This window comes from Eptatretus burgeri, chromosome 7 (assembly GCF_056783735.1).
Source record: "Eptatretus burgeri isolate ZD-2024b chromosome 7, Ebu_testis_v1, whole genome shotgun sequence".
NCBI classification, from domain to species: domain Eukaryota; kingdom Metazoa; phylum Chordata; class Myxini; order Myxiniformes; family Myxinidae; genus Eptatretus; species Eptatretus burgeri.
Window position 1 is genome coordinate 68,911,138 of NC_140967.1, and position 13,485 is coordinate 68,924,622.

Below are 13,485 nucleotides of genomic sequence, written 5' to 3' on the forward strand. Positions count from 1 at the left end.
TCAGTCTCCATCTCAGATCCCTGGTCAGAGTCCAAGTCTTGCATCTGTGGAGCAAGACTGGAAGCACCAAGGACCTGAAGACTCGGGCTTTCGTCCTGCACAGGTACCAACAGCGCCACACCCCATGATCCAGTGAATCCATGACTCCCCAGGCCTGTCACAGACGTCTAATGACCTTTGGCTCACAGCCAGCAGAGACATGAATATCACTGCCAAGGTAAGTGAATCTCTCTGTGACCTCAACTTCCTCACCACAAACGGGTACAGACAGGATAGCAGCATCCAAGATGTCATTAAAAGCCTGGATCTTAGTTTTGGCCTCAGAAACCCGTAATCCCAGCGGCTCAGACTCCTCATTCAGCCCTGTGAGTGCCCCCAAAAGAATATCCAGAGTCTCCGCAAATATGACTGCATCATCTGCGAAATCAAGGTCAGAGATCTTGACATTCCCAAACGATGCACCGCAGCTTGATCTCTCTGACATCCTCCCCAGAATCCAGGCCAGTGCACACCCCTGATGAACTCCAGAAACAACTGGAAATAAGTCGGAGATGGTATCACCACATCTCGCAGCACTCTCAGGACCAGAATATAGTTCAGACATCAGATTGATCAGTTTTGGTGGCACCCCATGAAGACCAAGAATCTTCCAGAGGGCATCCCGATTCACTCAATCAAACGCTTTGCAGAGATCAATATAGGCTGCAAGCAGCCCCTGCTGAAACTCTCATCTACCTTTGGTGAGGACCCTAAGGTCCAAGGATACAGTCAGTCTTTGACCACTTTGGTATAAAATCTGGACACCTGACTACTCTGGACGCTGGTGTTCAAGCAGATGGGGGCGAACCCTATCGTGAATTATCCGAGCAAAGACCTTGCCCGGCACTGAGAGCAGTGTCACCCCTCGTTAGTTGTTGCAGTCTTGGCGATCACCCTTCCCTTTTCAAAGAGGGAAAACAAGGCCCCTCTTCCAGTCTGTTGGGATGATGCCTGTGTTCCAGGCAGAGCACAGATCTGCATGCAATGACATGAGTGCAGCATTTCCACTAGCCTTGAGAAGTTCAGCATGGATGCCACTGATCCCAGGAGCTTTACCTCATTTCAACTGGTTCACCGCAGCTTGTGTTTCCACAAACAAAGTTGGATTACAGTTGATTGGAGGGTCAGCAATAGAGATAGTAACACCCCTGACATCTAACTCAACAGCTTGTGGATCAGCCTGTTACAGCCACTCAAAGTAACCGGCCCAGCGGGCCTTCACTTCAGACTCCTCTGTCAAGAGCCCACCACCCTCCCCTCTAACTGCAGTACAGCGAGGGATGGGCTTGAAGGGACTCAATGCGCGAATTCCCCTGTAAGCAGGTCGAGAATAATCTTTTGGGGTTTCATTTATTTCCCTCTTTTAAAATAATTTTGTCATTTGGCAAATCTGACTTGGACAGTTGTTCACAGTCAAAGGCTCATGCAATGGGAGGGCTTGCAAACCATTTTTTGGTTTGTATTCACTGCATTCCTGAAAATTTGGGTACTCTGTGCATATTTAATGGCCAGTGTTGGTTTTTCTTATCAAAGGAATATTTATCCGTTTTTGTTGTTCTACTTGGTAATTCCTCATATGATACATCCACCAAGGCATTCTGCCTCCATTCAGCCTCTTCTCTCCATGCCTTCCACAGCACATCTCAAATTTTATCGTGGGAATAAACACCATTGGGAACCGCGTCATTATCTCTGATATCCAGGAGAGCTTTTTCTGGGTACGCTACAAACGACACGAAAACCAGCTGATTATCTTTGCCGATGACACGGTACCCCGCTGGATTACCACTGCTTCCCTTCTTGACTACGACACTGTTGCTGGTGCTGATAAGTTTGGCAACATTGCTGTGGTTAGTCCATCCCACTGTTATATTACATGCTTCAACGTTTTTATTTTACTGAAATAATTTGTTAGATCGGCGATATGCTTTTATGGATCTATCTGTCAGGTGTGATTATGATTGATATTCCTCCCAGGTTCGCCTTCCTGCAAATACTAATGATGAGGTGGATGAGGACCCGACGGGAAACAAGGCCTTGTGGGATCGAGGCTTGTTAAATGGTGCCTCCCAGAAGGTACAACCAACTTTTTCGTGCACACTTTTGAACTTCTTTCCAACCCATCATGTTTTTGTTTGTTTATTTATTTTATTGAAAATTCACAAGGGGTAGATGCTACATTTTGTTAATTAAATATTATAAAAGGAAGATTAATATTGTGCACCAACATAATAGAAGATACACAGGAGTTTAAGTATTGAGGAAGGTGATAGAAGATGAGTGTTTGAAGAGGTGTGGGTTGTAGGAAAGAGACAAAATATGTGTCGGAAGGGAGTTCCATTGACCCATACATGGAATCGATCATTGACTGGAGAGGTGTATGGTGTTTGGGTGAAGGAATTTTTAAGTGTCGAGATTACCAGTGAGTTAGCAGAATGTGAGGAATTGGGCTCAAATTAAGCTGGCAGAAGAGATTTCATTTCGGTGGAGCAATGGCTAGATATCGATAGAGGGAAGGTATAATATTGATGATCATGCGACGGCTCGTGCATTGGCTCTGGTGAGTACAGGCAAATTAATCAGATGTTTGGCTTTTGAATGAATTCTGTCTGAAGGAGCACCTGATAATTTCAGACCTCACTCCAAATAAGGACAAATTTTGGTGGATGATGCAGTTGAGAATGTAGTTGAAAGGAAGAGATGGCTGAAAGTGGAAATGTCTCCATTCATTAACTTGTGTGGAGATTTTGATAAGGTAATAAATTAACTTTGAGACTTAATTTAATGGTGAGTGACTTCATCTGTTCTGGCCAATTTGAGTTAATCCTTAATCTTTTGGCAAATATTATTTTGAATTCTTGGATGCATGACCTGTCTGTCCTCTTTCTCAGGCAAGCAATCTTCATCCTTCATGACATGACTTTCTCCTAATGTATCATCAAAGCATCACCATCGGCTCATTTTGTCATTGGCTGTGATCCGATTTGGGCATGCAGCATATACTTTTGATTTATTTTGTATTTTACCCCCCTTTTCATCAAAATTTTAAAGTGTATTATGAAAATGTTTAATGATTGAAGTGGAAACTCATAAGGAACAAAGTTCTAATAGCTTTTTTCATTCATTTATTTATTTATTATAAATCGCTCCATCATCATCCTTGTGTGTTAACCCCTTCTTTATCTGCTCGTGGATGGGATTTGGATCTGTTGAGTTCCAGTGTTTATCAGCTGTCGACGTGCATAAACAATAGACTTGCATTATTGCTATTAGGATATCCCAGAATAGTATTTATCAACGTACATGGTGAAATCGCCAATCTGCGTTGCCAATTTCCATATCCTCTGGCTTTAGCTTTGTATCATGCTGACTAGTTGGCTTGCTATGAGCTGTATGGTTGCTTCTGTGGGTCATATGGTTGCGGTTTCTGTGGGCCAGAGGACGTGGGCCGAAATGACATGTGACAGAATTTGGCAAATAAAGGCCCATCATGCCAGTTGGCAGTATTTTATATTTTATTTCCTCACCGAATGTTGATAACTTGCTCTCACATTCAAAACAATATCCACTTCTGCTGTACTACTTCAGTGCTCGACATGAGCAGTTGTCCGACTGTCAGGCAATTTTGTTTGTCTCATGAGCGAAAACCTCAAACCTGTCCAAAGGAACGGTCAATCTTACCACCCGGAGGTTTAAAGGGGAACCCAAACGCAGTTTTTTTTTTTTCTGATAACCATCAAGTCATTCATCACAATCTAATTTAAAGGGAGCATTTTTGTTGAATTTTTTTTTTTTTACCAAACACAAAGTGCTGAAAAACAGCCAGAAAGTGTTGATTTTTCTGTTTGATCGTCACACCTTGATCCAGATGGCGGCTCACATCGAGAAACTGTATTTCGAGCTCTAATTCTAATACCAATTTAACCTTCATCAGTAATTCTGAAGGTTCTCAGTATGTTGAAACTGATCAGTGGGATTTTGAAGTAACGGTTGGAGATAAAATTAGTGATGGAAATGCATTCGGGGGAATAATGGAGTTTTATCGCTTCAAGCCTTCTGCGAGTGATTCAGATGAAGATGGCGACAATGTAAGTGTTGGTGAATATGAAAACCTCAGTTGGATGTTCACTACATATTGGTAGGTTTTGTTTTCCCATTTAATTGATGGTTAATAAGGGATTTTGTGTTGATTTATAAATCGGTTATGTTACTCCAGCAGAAACACAGCATGACACAGGCATACTCGGACATCGCCGACAAAATGAGCGACATATGCTTGTCCCAATGTTGCAGGTTGACCAGGTGTCTTGTATGTTACGGGATCATCCCATTTCATACTTTCCCGGGACACCATTTGTGTACGTGGTCGTGTCGTGCCGTGTCTCACAACACTCTTTGCGGCTTATGTCGTGTCGTGTCGTGTCTGTGCCATGTCCCACTGTCAAGGTGAGATCGGTCACTGGCAGGCGAACACTGGTGTTTGATTTACCACTTAAATCGCCCGTGTGCATGTGCTGGTCGCTGGGTAGAGATGGTGTTGCAGCTTGGAGCGGCAGCTATTTCTTTCGCTTAATCATCGGGATGACATCCTGTCTCAATTGTGTTGGATAACCACAACGTGTCGCCATCTGTTGTTTCATAAAAATGCTCTCTCTGTAAAATGTTCCGAACACAAAAGTGAACATTTTGCAGGCCCGATCCACATGTGGGTATTTCGGACAAAATTCGTCCAATTTCTGGCAAACATTGGGGTTTTTCGGCCATTGGTGTAGCATGAAACTACCTCGGTTTGTATTACTGCAAGGAGGCATCGATAAGGCATATTTGTGGAAAATCGAAAATTATTCGCTGTTTGAGTGTCGTGCCGTGTCCCACCCCGTGTCGTGCCGTGTCCCACCGTTGTGAGGTGGGACACGGCACAGACATGACACCTGTAGAGTGTAGACAGTATGAATCTGGCAGTCCATTCCCTGGTGTGACATCACGGCTAAATGTGAAGAAGAAGAAGATTTCTACTTTCATTTGCAAAACTATCGACTTTATAAATCGCAAATAGGAAAAAGACATTATATCTCTTTTGTAGGGTATCAAAGGATACATTGGTGTCGAGGTGGTCTGAGCGTTTGGGTTCCCCTGTTGCAACCTTGACACATATCTTAACTTCGATGTTCTTTTCTGTGTCAAGCTACATAACAGTGATTAGCACTGACAGAGTATCTTGTTAGACCAGACCATCCCCAAGTGCTGGTGAAAACGTCAAAGAAGTATAACGGTATCACTTCGCATGCTCGCAGTACAAATAGTTGGACAGATTCAGTAGTTGATGCGACAGGTAAAATATAAAACTGACCTGTCCTGCGGGCAGGCTGGAATACAAACAAAAATTCATTCCTTGCTTTGAATAATTTGAGAAGAGCCCTTGCTTTGCACGTTTCTTGAAAGTCTTTGCTAAAGCTGCCACTTTATAGAAATTCCGTTCATGGATTCCACATGCAAAGTTTACCCTGATTTCTATCAGTTTACCTCCAACAGAAAATAATGATGCAGTGTTACACAAACGGACACTTCAATGACTTATTTTGTGACTAAGACATTGAAATGTTGTTTGTTCCACTATAGTATATGCATGTCACTAATGCAGCTCTTGTGCCATTGTATGATTCAGTTAATCTTGAGTAGGTCTGAGTTGCATGATCTTTACCTTTTAGATTGCATGCCACTGGATATTCCTTATCAGGTAATGAATTTTTTTTTTTGGCAATCAGTCCAATGGCCGATTGTGGATCCTATGTTCTGATTACACTGCCACTGTCCAGTGGAATCATTTTGGCCCCCAAACTCCTTCTCTCCCCCCTAGGCTGAGATCATAGCAAATTATCATGTTGGAGAGGCCTGCCTCTCCTTGCAGAAAGCCACACTCATTCCCGGTGGGTCAGAATCTCTCGTCTACACCACCTTGTCTGGAGGTGTCGGCATTCTTGTGCCCTTCACGTCCCATGAGGTATGACAACTGGCAACCTGAAAACCTAACTGTCTGTGCTCAAAATACTCTTCGACCATTTTAATTAATCCATGTTTATTTTGATTGTTCAACTGTCATTTGTGTTTACATCTGACATAGCTTTATAGGTTTGTAATGCAGACATTTAACCCATTATATATGGAGTGCAACATCTTATTGACCTATTTATTATCCCCATGCTTTTTGAAGAAAAATAACCAAAAACGGGGGACGATTGTAATTGGCTCGTCTGTGAGTCTCACACCATCTCCGAAATGGTTGGGCATAAATTCACCAAACTTGGTAGTTATGATCACCATATGGCACGAATGTGAAAGAGCATTGTCATTTTTTTGGCCCTGCTCCCTGGGGTGGGGTCAAAAGGCCAAATACTGAAAAATGCAATAACGGAACATTTTAAAACTTTTTGGAATGACTGTATATGCAATCAACATTAGGGGATGCATGAAATATGTAACGATTTTTTTTGTTTATTTTAACCCTGGTTCATGCCCCATGGGGGTGGGGACTTTGGGTCACAGGGATCAAAACAAGATTTTTTTAAACTCAAAATTTGATATTGGTTCAATCCTGGTGAAACTTTTTGATTTAGGTGGGAACTTTGGAGATTTGTGATAGCCTGCCATCGACTTCGCTCATTATATTTTGGTTTCAACAGGTCAAAGGATGACCTCACACCAGCTGAGATGGGCAAACACCAATATCTCGACCACGTGGCATGGGGTTATTTTGTCTCGATCCAATGTACCTAAGTCACCACGCGGTCTCGGATACTGGGGATCCACGCCCTCGGAACGCCTGGCCGAACCGGATTCACTCTACTGGCAGCGGTAGAATTGCACCTACCGACTACCACTCTGCACCTACCTTTCCGGCTCGGATGCAGTCGAGTGGGCCTGCCCAGGACGTCCTGGCTACAATTGTCCGATTACCGGGATAAAACCCCGCTTAAACTCGTATCCGAACCATGCTGGACCAATGCAAGAAGGGACGGAAACAAACTGGGGACATTTCTAACAAGTTTTATTTACAGTAAAATACAAAGGCAAGACTTAACGCGAATATTCAAGCAAGGAATATTTACAATGATCCAAAAACACTTATTCAGTTCTACTTAAAGACTGGCCCACACGCAGACACACACAAATGAAAAGAAACCCAGAGTTCTTTATTGGACCCTCACAGCCGAGGAGAGAGACGAGCTGGGGTCAGAGTTCAGATGGGTACCTGGCCGTCGGAGAAATGGTGTACTCCATGCTGCGGCACCTGACAATGGTCGCTGGCTTGGTCCCCAGTCGCACGTGTGGGACTCGAGGTTCGTGGCGGAGCTCGGGTGGTGAATGGCTGGGGTCCATGGAGGGGGGTCAGGATCGCTCTTTCCTTCCTTGTAGAGGGCCAGCAGAGACACGTTAGCCGCCTTGACGACCTTCTGCTCAACCCTCGTAACAACCACTGTTACCACCCCTTCGTAACAGCCTCCGTAAAGGCCCGGTCACACCTTGACGTTTTAGCCAGCGATGGCAAAGTATTAAAATGTATGTAAAACGCTGGCTGACGTTGAACTTTTGATGTTTTTTTTTTTTAAGATTCGGACGTATTCATAACGAGTTGGTCGTATGCATAACATATTAGTAATGGACACAGAACGTTTCGTTGTGTTATAGATAACTTATACCAACGAATGCTGAACCTGTTGTTGGCCTACACAACCTATGCCCAACGATAGTCTAACTTCGGCATAGCGCGTTGCACGCATCGCCGACGATGTCGTGACGTAGCCTATTAAAAGGCTGACGCACAACGATTCGAATCATAACTGCCGTAGAAATGGAAGTGACAACATCGCGGTCACACCTTGGCGATCTTGCCAGCGTATGCCGACCTAAGAAAAATGTGTCTAAAACGTTGGGGGCACATCAAATACGGTATGAGTAAGTTTGGTATACGTGAGTAAAACGCTAAAGTACGCTATCATACGTCGTAGTAAGTAGAGTACGTCAAATTTTAATCATGTTCAAAATTTTACGACGTACTCGGCGTATGACACACGTTCCGCATGCGATGGGGATAAGTTTTACACACGATATGTGGACGCTTGCACACGTCCACAAAGGCTACTTATAAGCTACTCATAAGTCGAAACACGTCGCGGTAATGTCTTTTTTACGCGAAACTTATTTCTAACTTATGTTTGACGTGCTTTGAACCAATTCTTTACGTAGTCCCAACACACATCGACGTATGTAGACGTATTCCAATGACGTCTTCCGGTCGACAAAAAAAAAAAAATGAATGTGTTTCTAGCTTACAACTACCATATAAAGACGTGTTCCCAGCGGTGTTGGGAATTGGTATATAAAAATGCTGCTCATAAAAGGGGAACCCAACAGTGTTTTCGAGTTCCTTTTTGAGTCGATGTCCATGTCAGCAGTAACAGTATCAGTAGTAGTTTGTTCATGTTGGCAGTAGTAGGTGGGTGTGAGGGGGAGGGTGTGGGTTATGATGGATCGTCCTTGCGTCCGCGTGTCCACGGGTAGGTTCATAGGCTGCCACTCAACGATTTAAATGGCTGTATCTCCACTATTGAAGTGGAGATACACTATTGAAGTGGAGATACACTTGACGCTTGCGTTCAACAATTGGATTTTTTTTTACACTCAAAGACTTTTAAACGGTACCACTCAGCTAGTTTCATTGTTTACAATGAACGATTTAAATTGCTGTCACTTGCCTTTGTTTTTTGACGCTGGGGTTTGGAAATTTTAATCGTTTCTATTGAACGTGATAAATCGCTCAAACCCCACTATTGAAAGTAGACGCTTGCGCTCAACAATTGGATTTTTTTTTTACACTCAACGACTTTTAAACGGTACCACTCAGCTAGTTTCATTGTTTACAATGAACGATTTAAATTGCTGTCACTCGCCTTTGTTTTTTTTTTTTGTTTGTTTTTTTTGACGCTGGGGTTTGGAAATTTGAAGCGTTTCTTCTGAACGTGTTAAAACGCTCAAACTCGACTATTTTAAATAGACGCTGCCGATGGACAATTGGAATCATAGCCAAGCTAGACATCGAAGTGTGAACATCCTCGTCATGCCGAAGAAAAGTTTGAAGAATGCTGCAAATAAGTGTCCTGGCCGTGGACGCTGATGCAAGGACGATCCATTATACCGACGTCTTTCAGCCTATGAGTAACTTAAAAGTAACGTCTGTCGATGTGTGGCAATGATCACGTAACGTGCCAACAACACGTTAATCATAGGTTATAAATAAGTTTCGGGTACGCTAAACATTACCTCGGCGTGTCTCAACTTATAATTAACTTACAAGTAGCATGTGTTGACGTCTGTCAACGATCGCAGACCGTGCATACAACTTGTGGCCAGCGTAGCGGAACGTGTGAGTCATACGCCGGCATACGTCGTGAAATTTCAAGCATTAAAAAATTTGAGGACAACCGAAAAGTACAACGTTTAAAGCCAACGTACAACGACGTATGGCAGTGTTTTTCAGCGTGCTCTCAATGTTATCAAAACTTACCCATAACGTATTTAACGTGTGCCAGCGTTTTAGAAAAAAAATTCAAAAATCGGCATACGTTGGCTAAAACGTCAAGGTGTGACCGGGCCTTTACCCCTTCGTAACAGCAAAAAACCCCTTTCGTGACAGCAAAAACCCACCAAAACTCTCCTCTCAGAGAGTGCTCGGGGATTTTTATGGACCTCCCTCAGTGGGGAGGGGCCTTGGTGAACACACCTCGCTGTCCGCCTTTGATTGGACAGGGTCCCACGGCATACCTTTCCGGGGCGGGGTTTCGGCCTTGTTTGGAGAAAGCCGACCCGTCCCCGTTTGTTCGAGAAAGGTCGTGGTGGTGAAACTGCCTCGAACATCCTTGGGAATCCGTCTCAGGCAAAGGTGCGCTGTGGCCCGCGAACCGAGGGCTGCAAGCGTGATGTTACCGTGGATCGTAATGGGCCGAGGGGTCATGCAGATGGGATGGTTGTTAGATGGCTTGTTAGATGTAATAACCTAACTTAAAGAAATCGCAACGCACGCCTTTGATTCTTCCACTAGACAAAAGCAAGTGGATCTGACTACACACATACTTCACGACGTCACTGACTTTTGGGACATCTGGATGTTGAATGCAAATGGTTTCCAGATCCGTAACAATATATATTGTTGTGGTTTTCTCGCCCGTCGGCGTGCGGGCGATCGCTTCGAGCCAATGGCGGCCGCTCTCGCCCACTGAACGGACAAACCTCATCGCAGCTTTCGGATCAACGCCAAAATCCAGCTACGGGTGTATCTTTAATCACACCACAGCCTTATCAATACTCTACCCGCGCTACAGGGTCCGATCGCCGAATGGTCGATTTACCTAATTAATCGCGCGAGCAGACTACCGAGAGACTGTACCTCAACGGGGCCTGCTTGGAAACGAGCCGCTAAGCAGCTCGCTCCATTTTGTGATAACCGAGCGGGGTATTATCGCGAAGCCCCGTTGGACCCGATTCTTTTATCGGCTATTAAAAAGCCAGCTATATTCCGAACTTGATAATGGCAGTTCAATTAAGGGAAGAGGACGCAACAAGCAGGTGAACATTTACACAAGGACATTTATTACACACACGTAAGCAGTCATGCAGTTATGTAGGCAACCAATGCACGTATACAAGCAATGCAATTAATGCAATGGGGGTAAGGGACAGGACACGAGTAACAAAAAGAACTACAACCGTCTATTTATTATGTACACACATGCACTTAACAGTTCTACTTAAAGACATGTTGCCACAACGTTCATTCAAAGAAAACCCCGGAAAGAAAAGGGCAAGAACTGGGCCTTGTGGCCTTTAATAGTTCACGGAGCTGTGAAGACCGAAAAAGCTCCGAGAGAGCGCGCTGGTTACCTGCCGCCTTCGTGGCGACTCGCTGGGCGCTCCTCGGCGTCTCGTCCACACGGCAGCTGGCGTGACCGAGGCCTAGGCCTCGTCGTGCGGCCCGGTCGATCGGGCCGAGTCGACAACGCCTCAGAGGAACGAACGGGCCTTTGCTTTTTCAGAGTTGATGCTCTCTTAAGAGCCCGTCCGTTCCTCAGTGTCGTTTGGACTGTCCCGGGGCCCGATCACCTCGGACAGTTATGCCGCTGGTTGGCGACTCCTCTCCGGCCTCTCTCCAGCAACCCACAGTTCGGCACTGCACGGCAGGCTGCGCTCCAGGCTCCTGTCTCCTCCGCTCTCTCCAGCTCCTCACCGACTGCAGACTCCAGGCTGATCCAGCTCCCAACGTGACTCCACACAACTGCGCGCTTGGCGTCTCTGCGCGCCCTTATATTGGGTCCGTGAGGCGAGGTTTTAATCTCCGATCTCTCACCTCTGACCCCCCGCTGGCTCCGCCCCTTTTTATCTTTTGATCTGAATTGTCGCGAAGCTCGGAGAGAGCGGACGTGGCAGAGATCATCAGCCCCACGCGGACGTTGTGGAAATCACCGGCCCCCGTCCTAACAGGGAACCCCTGCGTTTGTCGGCGGTGATGCCGTTCGTGGGGAACTCGCCGTGGCTGGTGCAAAGATGGCGGCGTTTGCGGAGATGAAGGTGAGGCGATGTTGTTCGTTGTTGAGATGTGGTTTAGGAGATTGCGAGGAGATGTCGTTGTGGTGAAGGTGGTTGTTGTGAAAGCGGTTGTGGATAAGGTGGTGGTTGTGAAGGCGGTTGTGGTGGTTGAAATGCGGTTGGTCCAAAATAAAGATAGCAAAAGAAAAACGGCTAACTGAAGATTCACAGCCCTGCACACGAATAATTTCCCGTTAAACATCGGTGGGGAAATCTATCTGAACCAGACTTATCGACATAACTGATCTAAGGACCGATATGGTGCTCTGTGAATTTCCACAACCATTACAATATTATACATTGTAAGCAATAACGAACCGTGCTTCCCCATTATCTTGGGTCGCTCACCTGCATGTTTTTTTAAAATTATTCTTTTATTTTATTTTTGTCATTTTCTTTTTCATTTATTTATATTTTCATTTACGGATGCTTCCCGATGGTTCGGAGATTCTCCCCTTCCCAGGTGCATCGATTTTGATGCCCATCGGTATGTGAAATTACTGTGCTTACCCATTGTCTCGGGTTGCTCACTTGAAATTTTTTCCATTTATTTATTTTCATTTATGAATACAAATCAAACCCCCAAACTTGACGAGGCAGCAGGGCACAGATAGTCCCGTCACAGCACTTGCTGCACGATGTGTTAGCCAACCTGTCTTCCACACAAGCACCTTGTCTCTGGCCTGCGAATCACCAGTGGGGTGATTTGCAGTCAGGAATAATATAATCGAAGGGAGCACACATTCCCGAGATTATAACATGACACTGACGTCATGTACATAAATTATGTCGACGCATCACCTCCACACTTGGATGGCGTCCGTGTGGCACAGGTCGTTGCAGACAGAGATTTATGCCTTTATGATCACGAATAAATGAAAGCAGAGCCGCCGATCTAGATTTCGCCCTTGTTGATGTCGGCACAATTAGCAGTACCTTCACAAAGTATTCACACCCCTTGACTTTTTCACATGCTGTTGTTACATCCTGAATTTAAAATGGATTAAAAAATATTGTCACTGATCTACACAAAATACCCCATAATGACAAAGTGAAAACATGTTTTTAGAAATGTTTACAAATGATTTAAAATTTAAAAGCTGAAATGTCTTGCGTCAATAAGGATTCAACCCTTTTTTCTGTGACACTCCAGGTTGAGCTTAGGTGCATGCAGTTTACTTTGATCATCCTTGAGATGCCTCTACAACTTGATTGGAGTCCACCTGTGGCCAATTCAATTGATTGGACATGATTTAGAAAGAAACACACCTTTCTGTATAAGGTCCCACAGTTGACAGTACATGTCAGAGCAGAAACTCCACCATGAAGTCCAACGAACTGTCCGTAGAACTCCGAGATACAATTGTGAAGAAGAATAGGTCTGGGGAAGGGTATAAAACAATCTCTAGCATGTTGAAAGTTCCCAAGAACACCGTGAACTCCATCACTAGGTAATGGAAAGAATATGGAACTACCCAGACTCTTCCTAGAGCTGGCTGTCCAACCAAACTGAGCAACCGGGCAAGAAAGACGACCTTCAGAGAGGTGACCAAGAACCCAATGACCATTCTGATACAACTAAGGTTCCTTTGCTGAAATGGGAGAGCCTGCCATAAGGACAACAGTCTTTGTAGCACTTTACAAATCTCGGCTTCATGAGAGAGTGGCCAAATGGAAACCACTCAGGAGAAAAAGGCACATGACGGCACGCATATCGTTTGCAAAAAGGCACGTAAAAGAGTGAGAGCAAGAGGTAACGTATTCTGTGGTCTGATGAGATGAAAATTGAACTCTGGCCTGAATGCAAAG

General features: G+C 44.7%; 1 protein-coding gene and 1 long non-coding RNA gene across 4 annotated transcripts in view; one reads left to right on the forward strand and one right to left on the reverse strand.

The window, feature by feature from the left end:
* Positions 1-13,485, forward strand: part of SF3B3 (splicing factor 3b subunit 3) — a 71,879-nt gene that overhangs the window by 48,597 nt on the left and 9,797 nt on the right. For all 3 annotated transcript variants that reach the window (XM_085888934.1, XM_085888931.1, XM_085888932.1), the window contains exons 23-25: positions 1,677-1,889; positions 2,017-2,115; positions 5,897-6,040. In XM_085888934.1, the coding sequence (XP_085745060.1) occupies positions 1,677-1,889; positions 2,017-2,115; positions 5,897-6,040 (456 nt within the window). The remainder of the gene's footprint in view (positions 1-1,676; positions 1,890-2,016; positions 2,116-5,896; positions 6,041-13,485) is intronic.
* The window catches only part of LOC147023486 (uncharacterized), a 47,946-nt gene that overhangs the window by 2,625 nt on the left and 31,836 nt on the right, over positions 1-13,485 (reverse strand). The window lies entirely within an intron of this gene.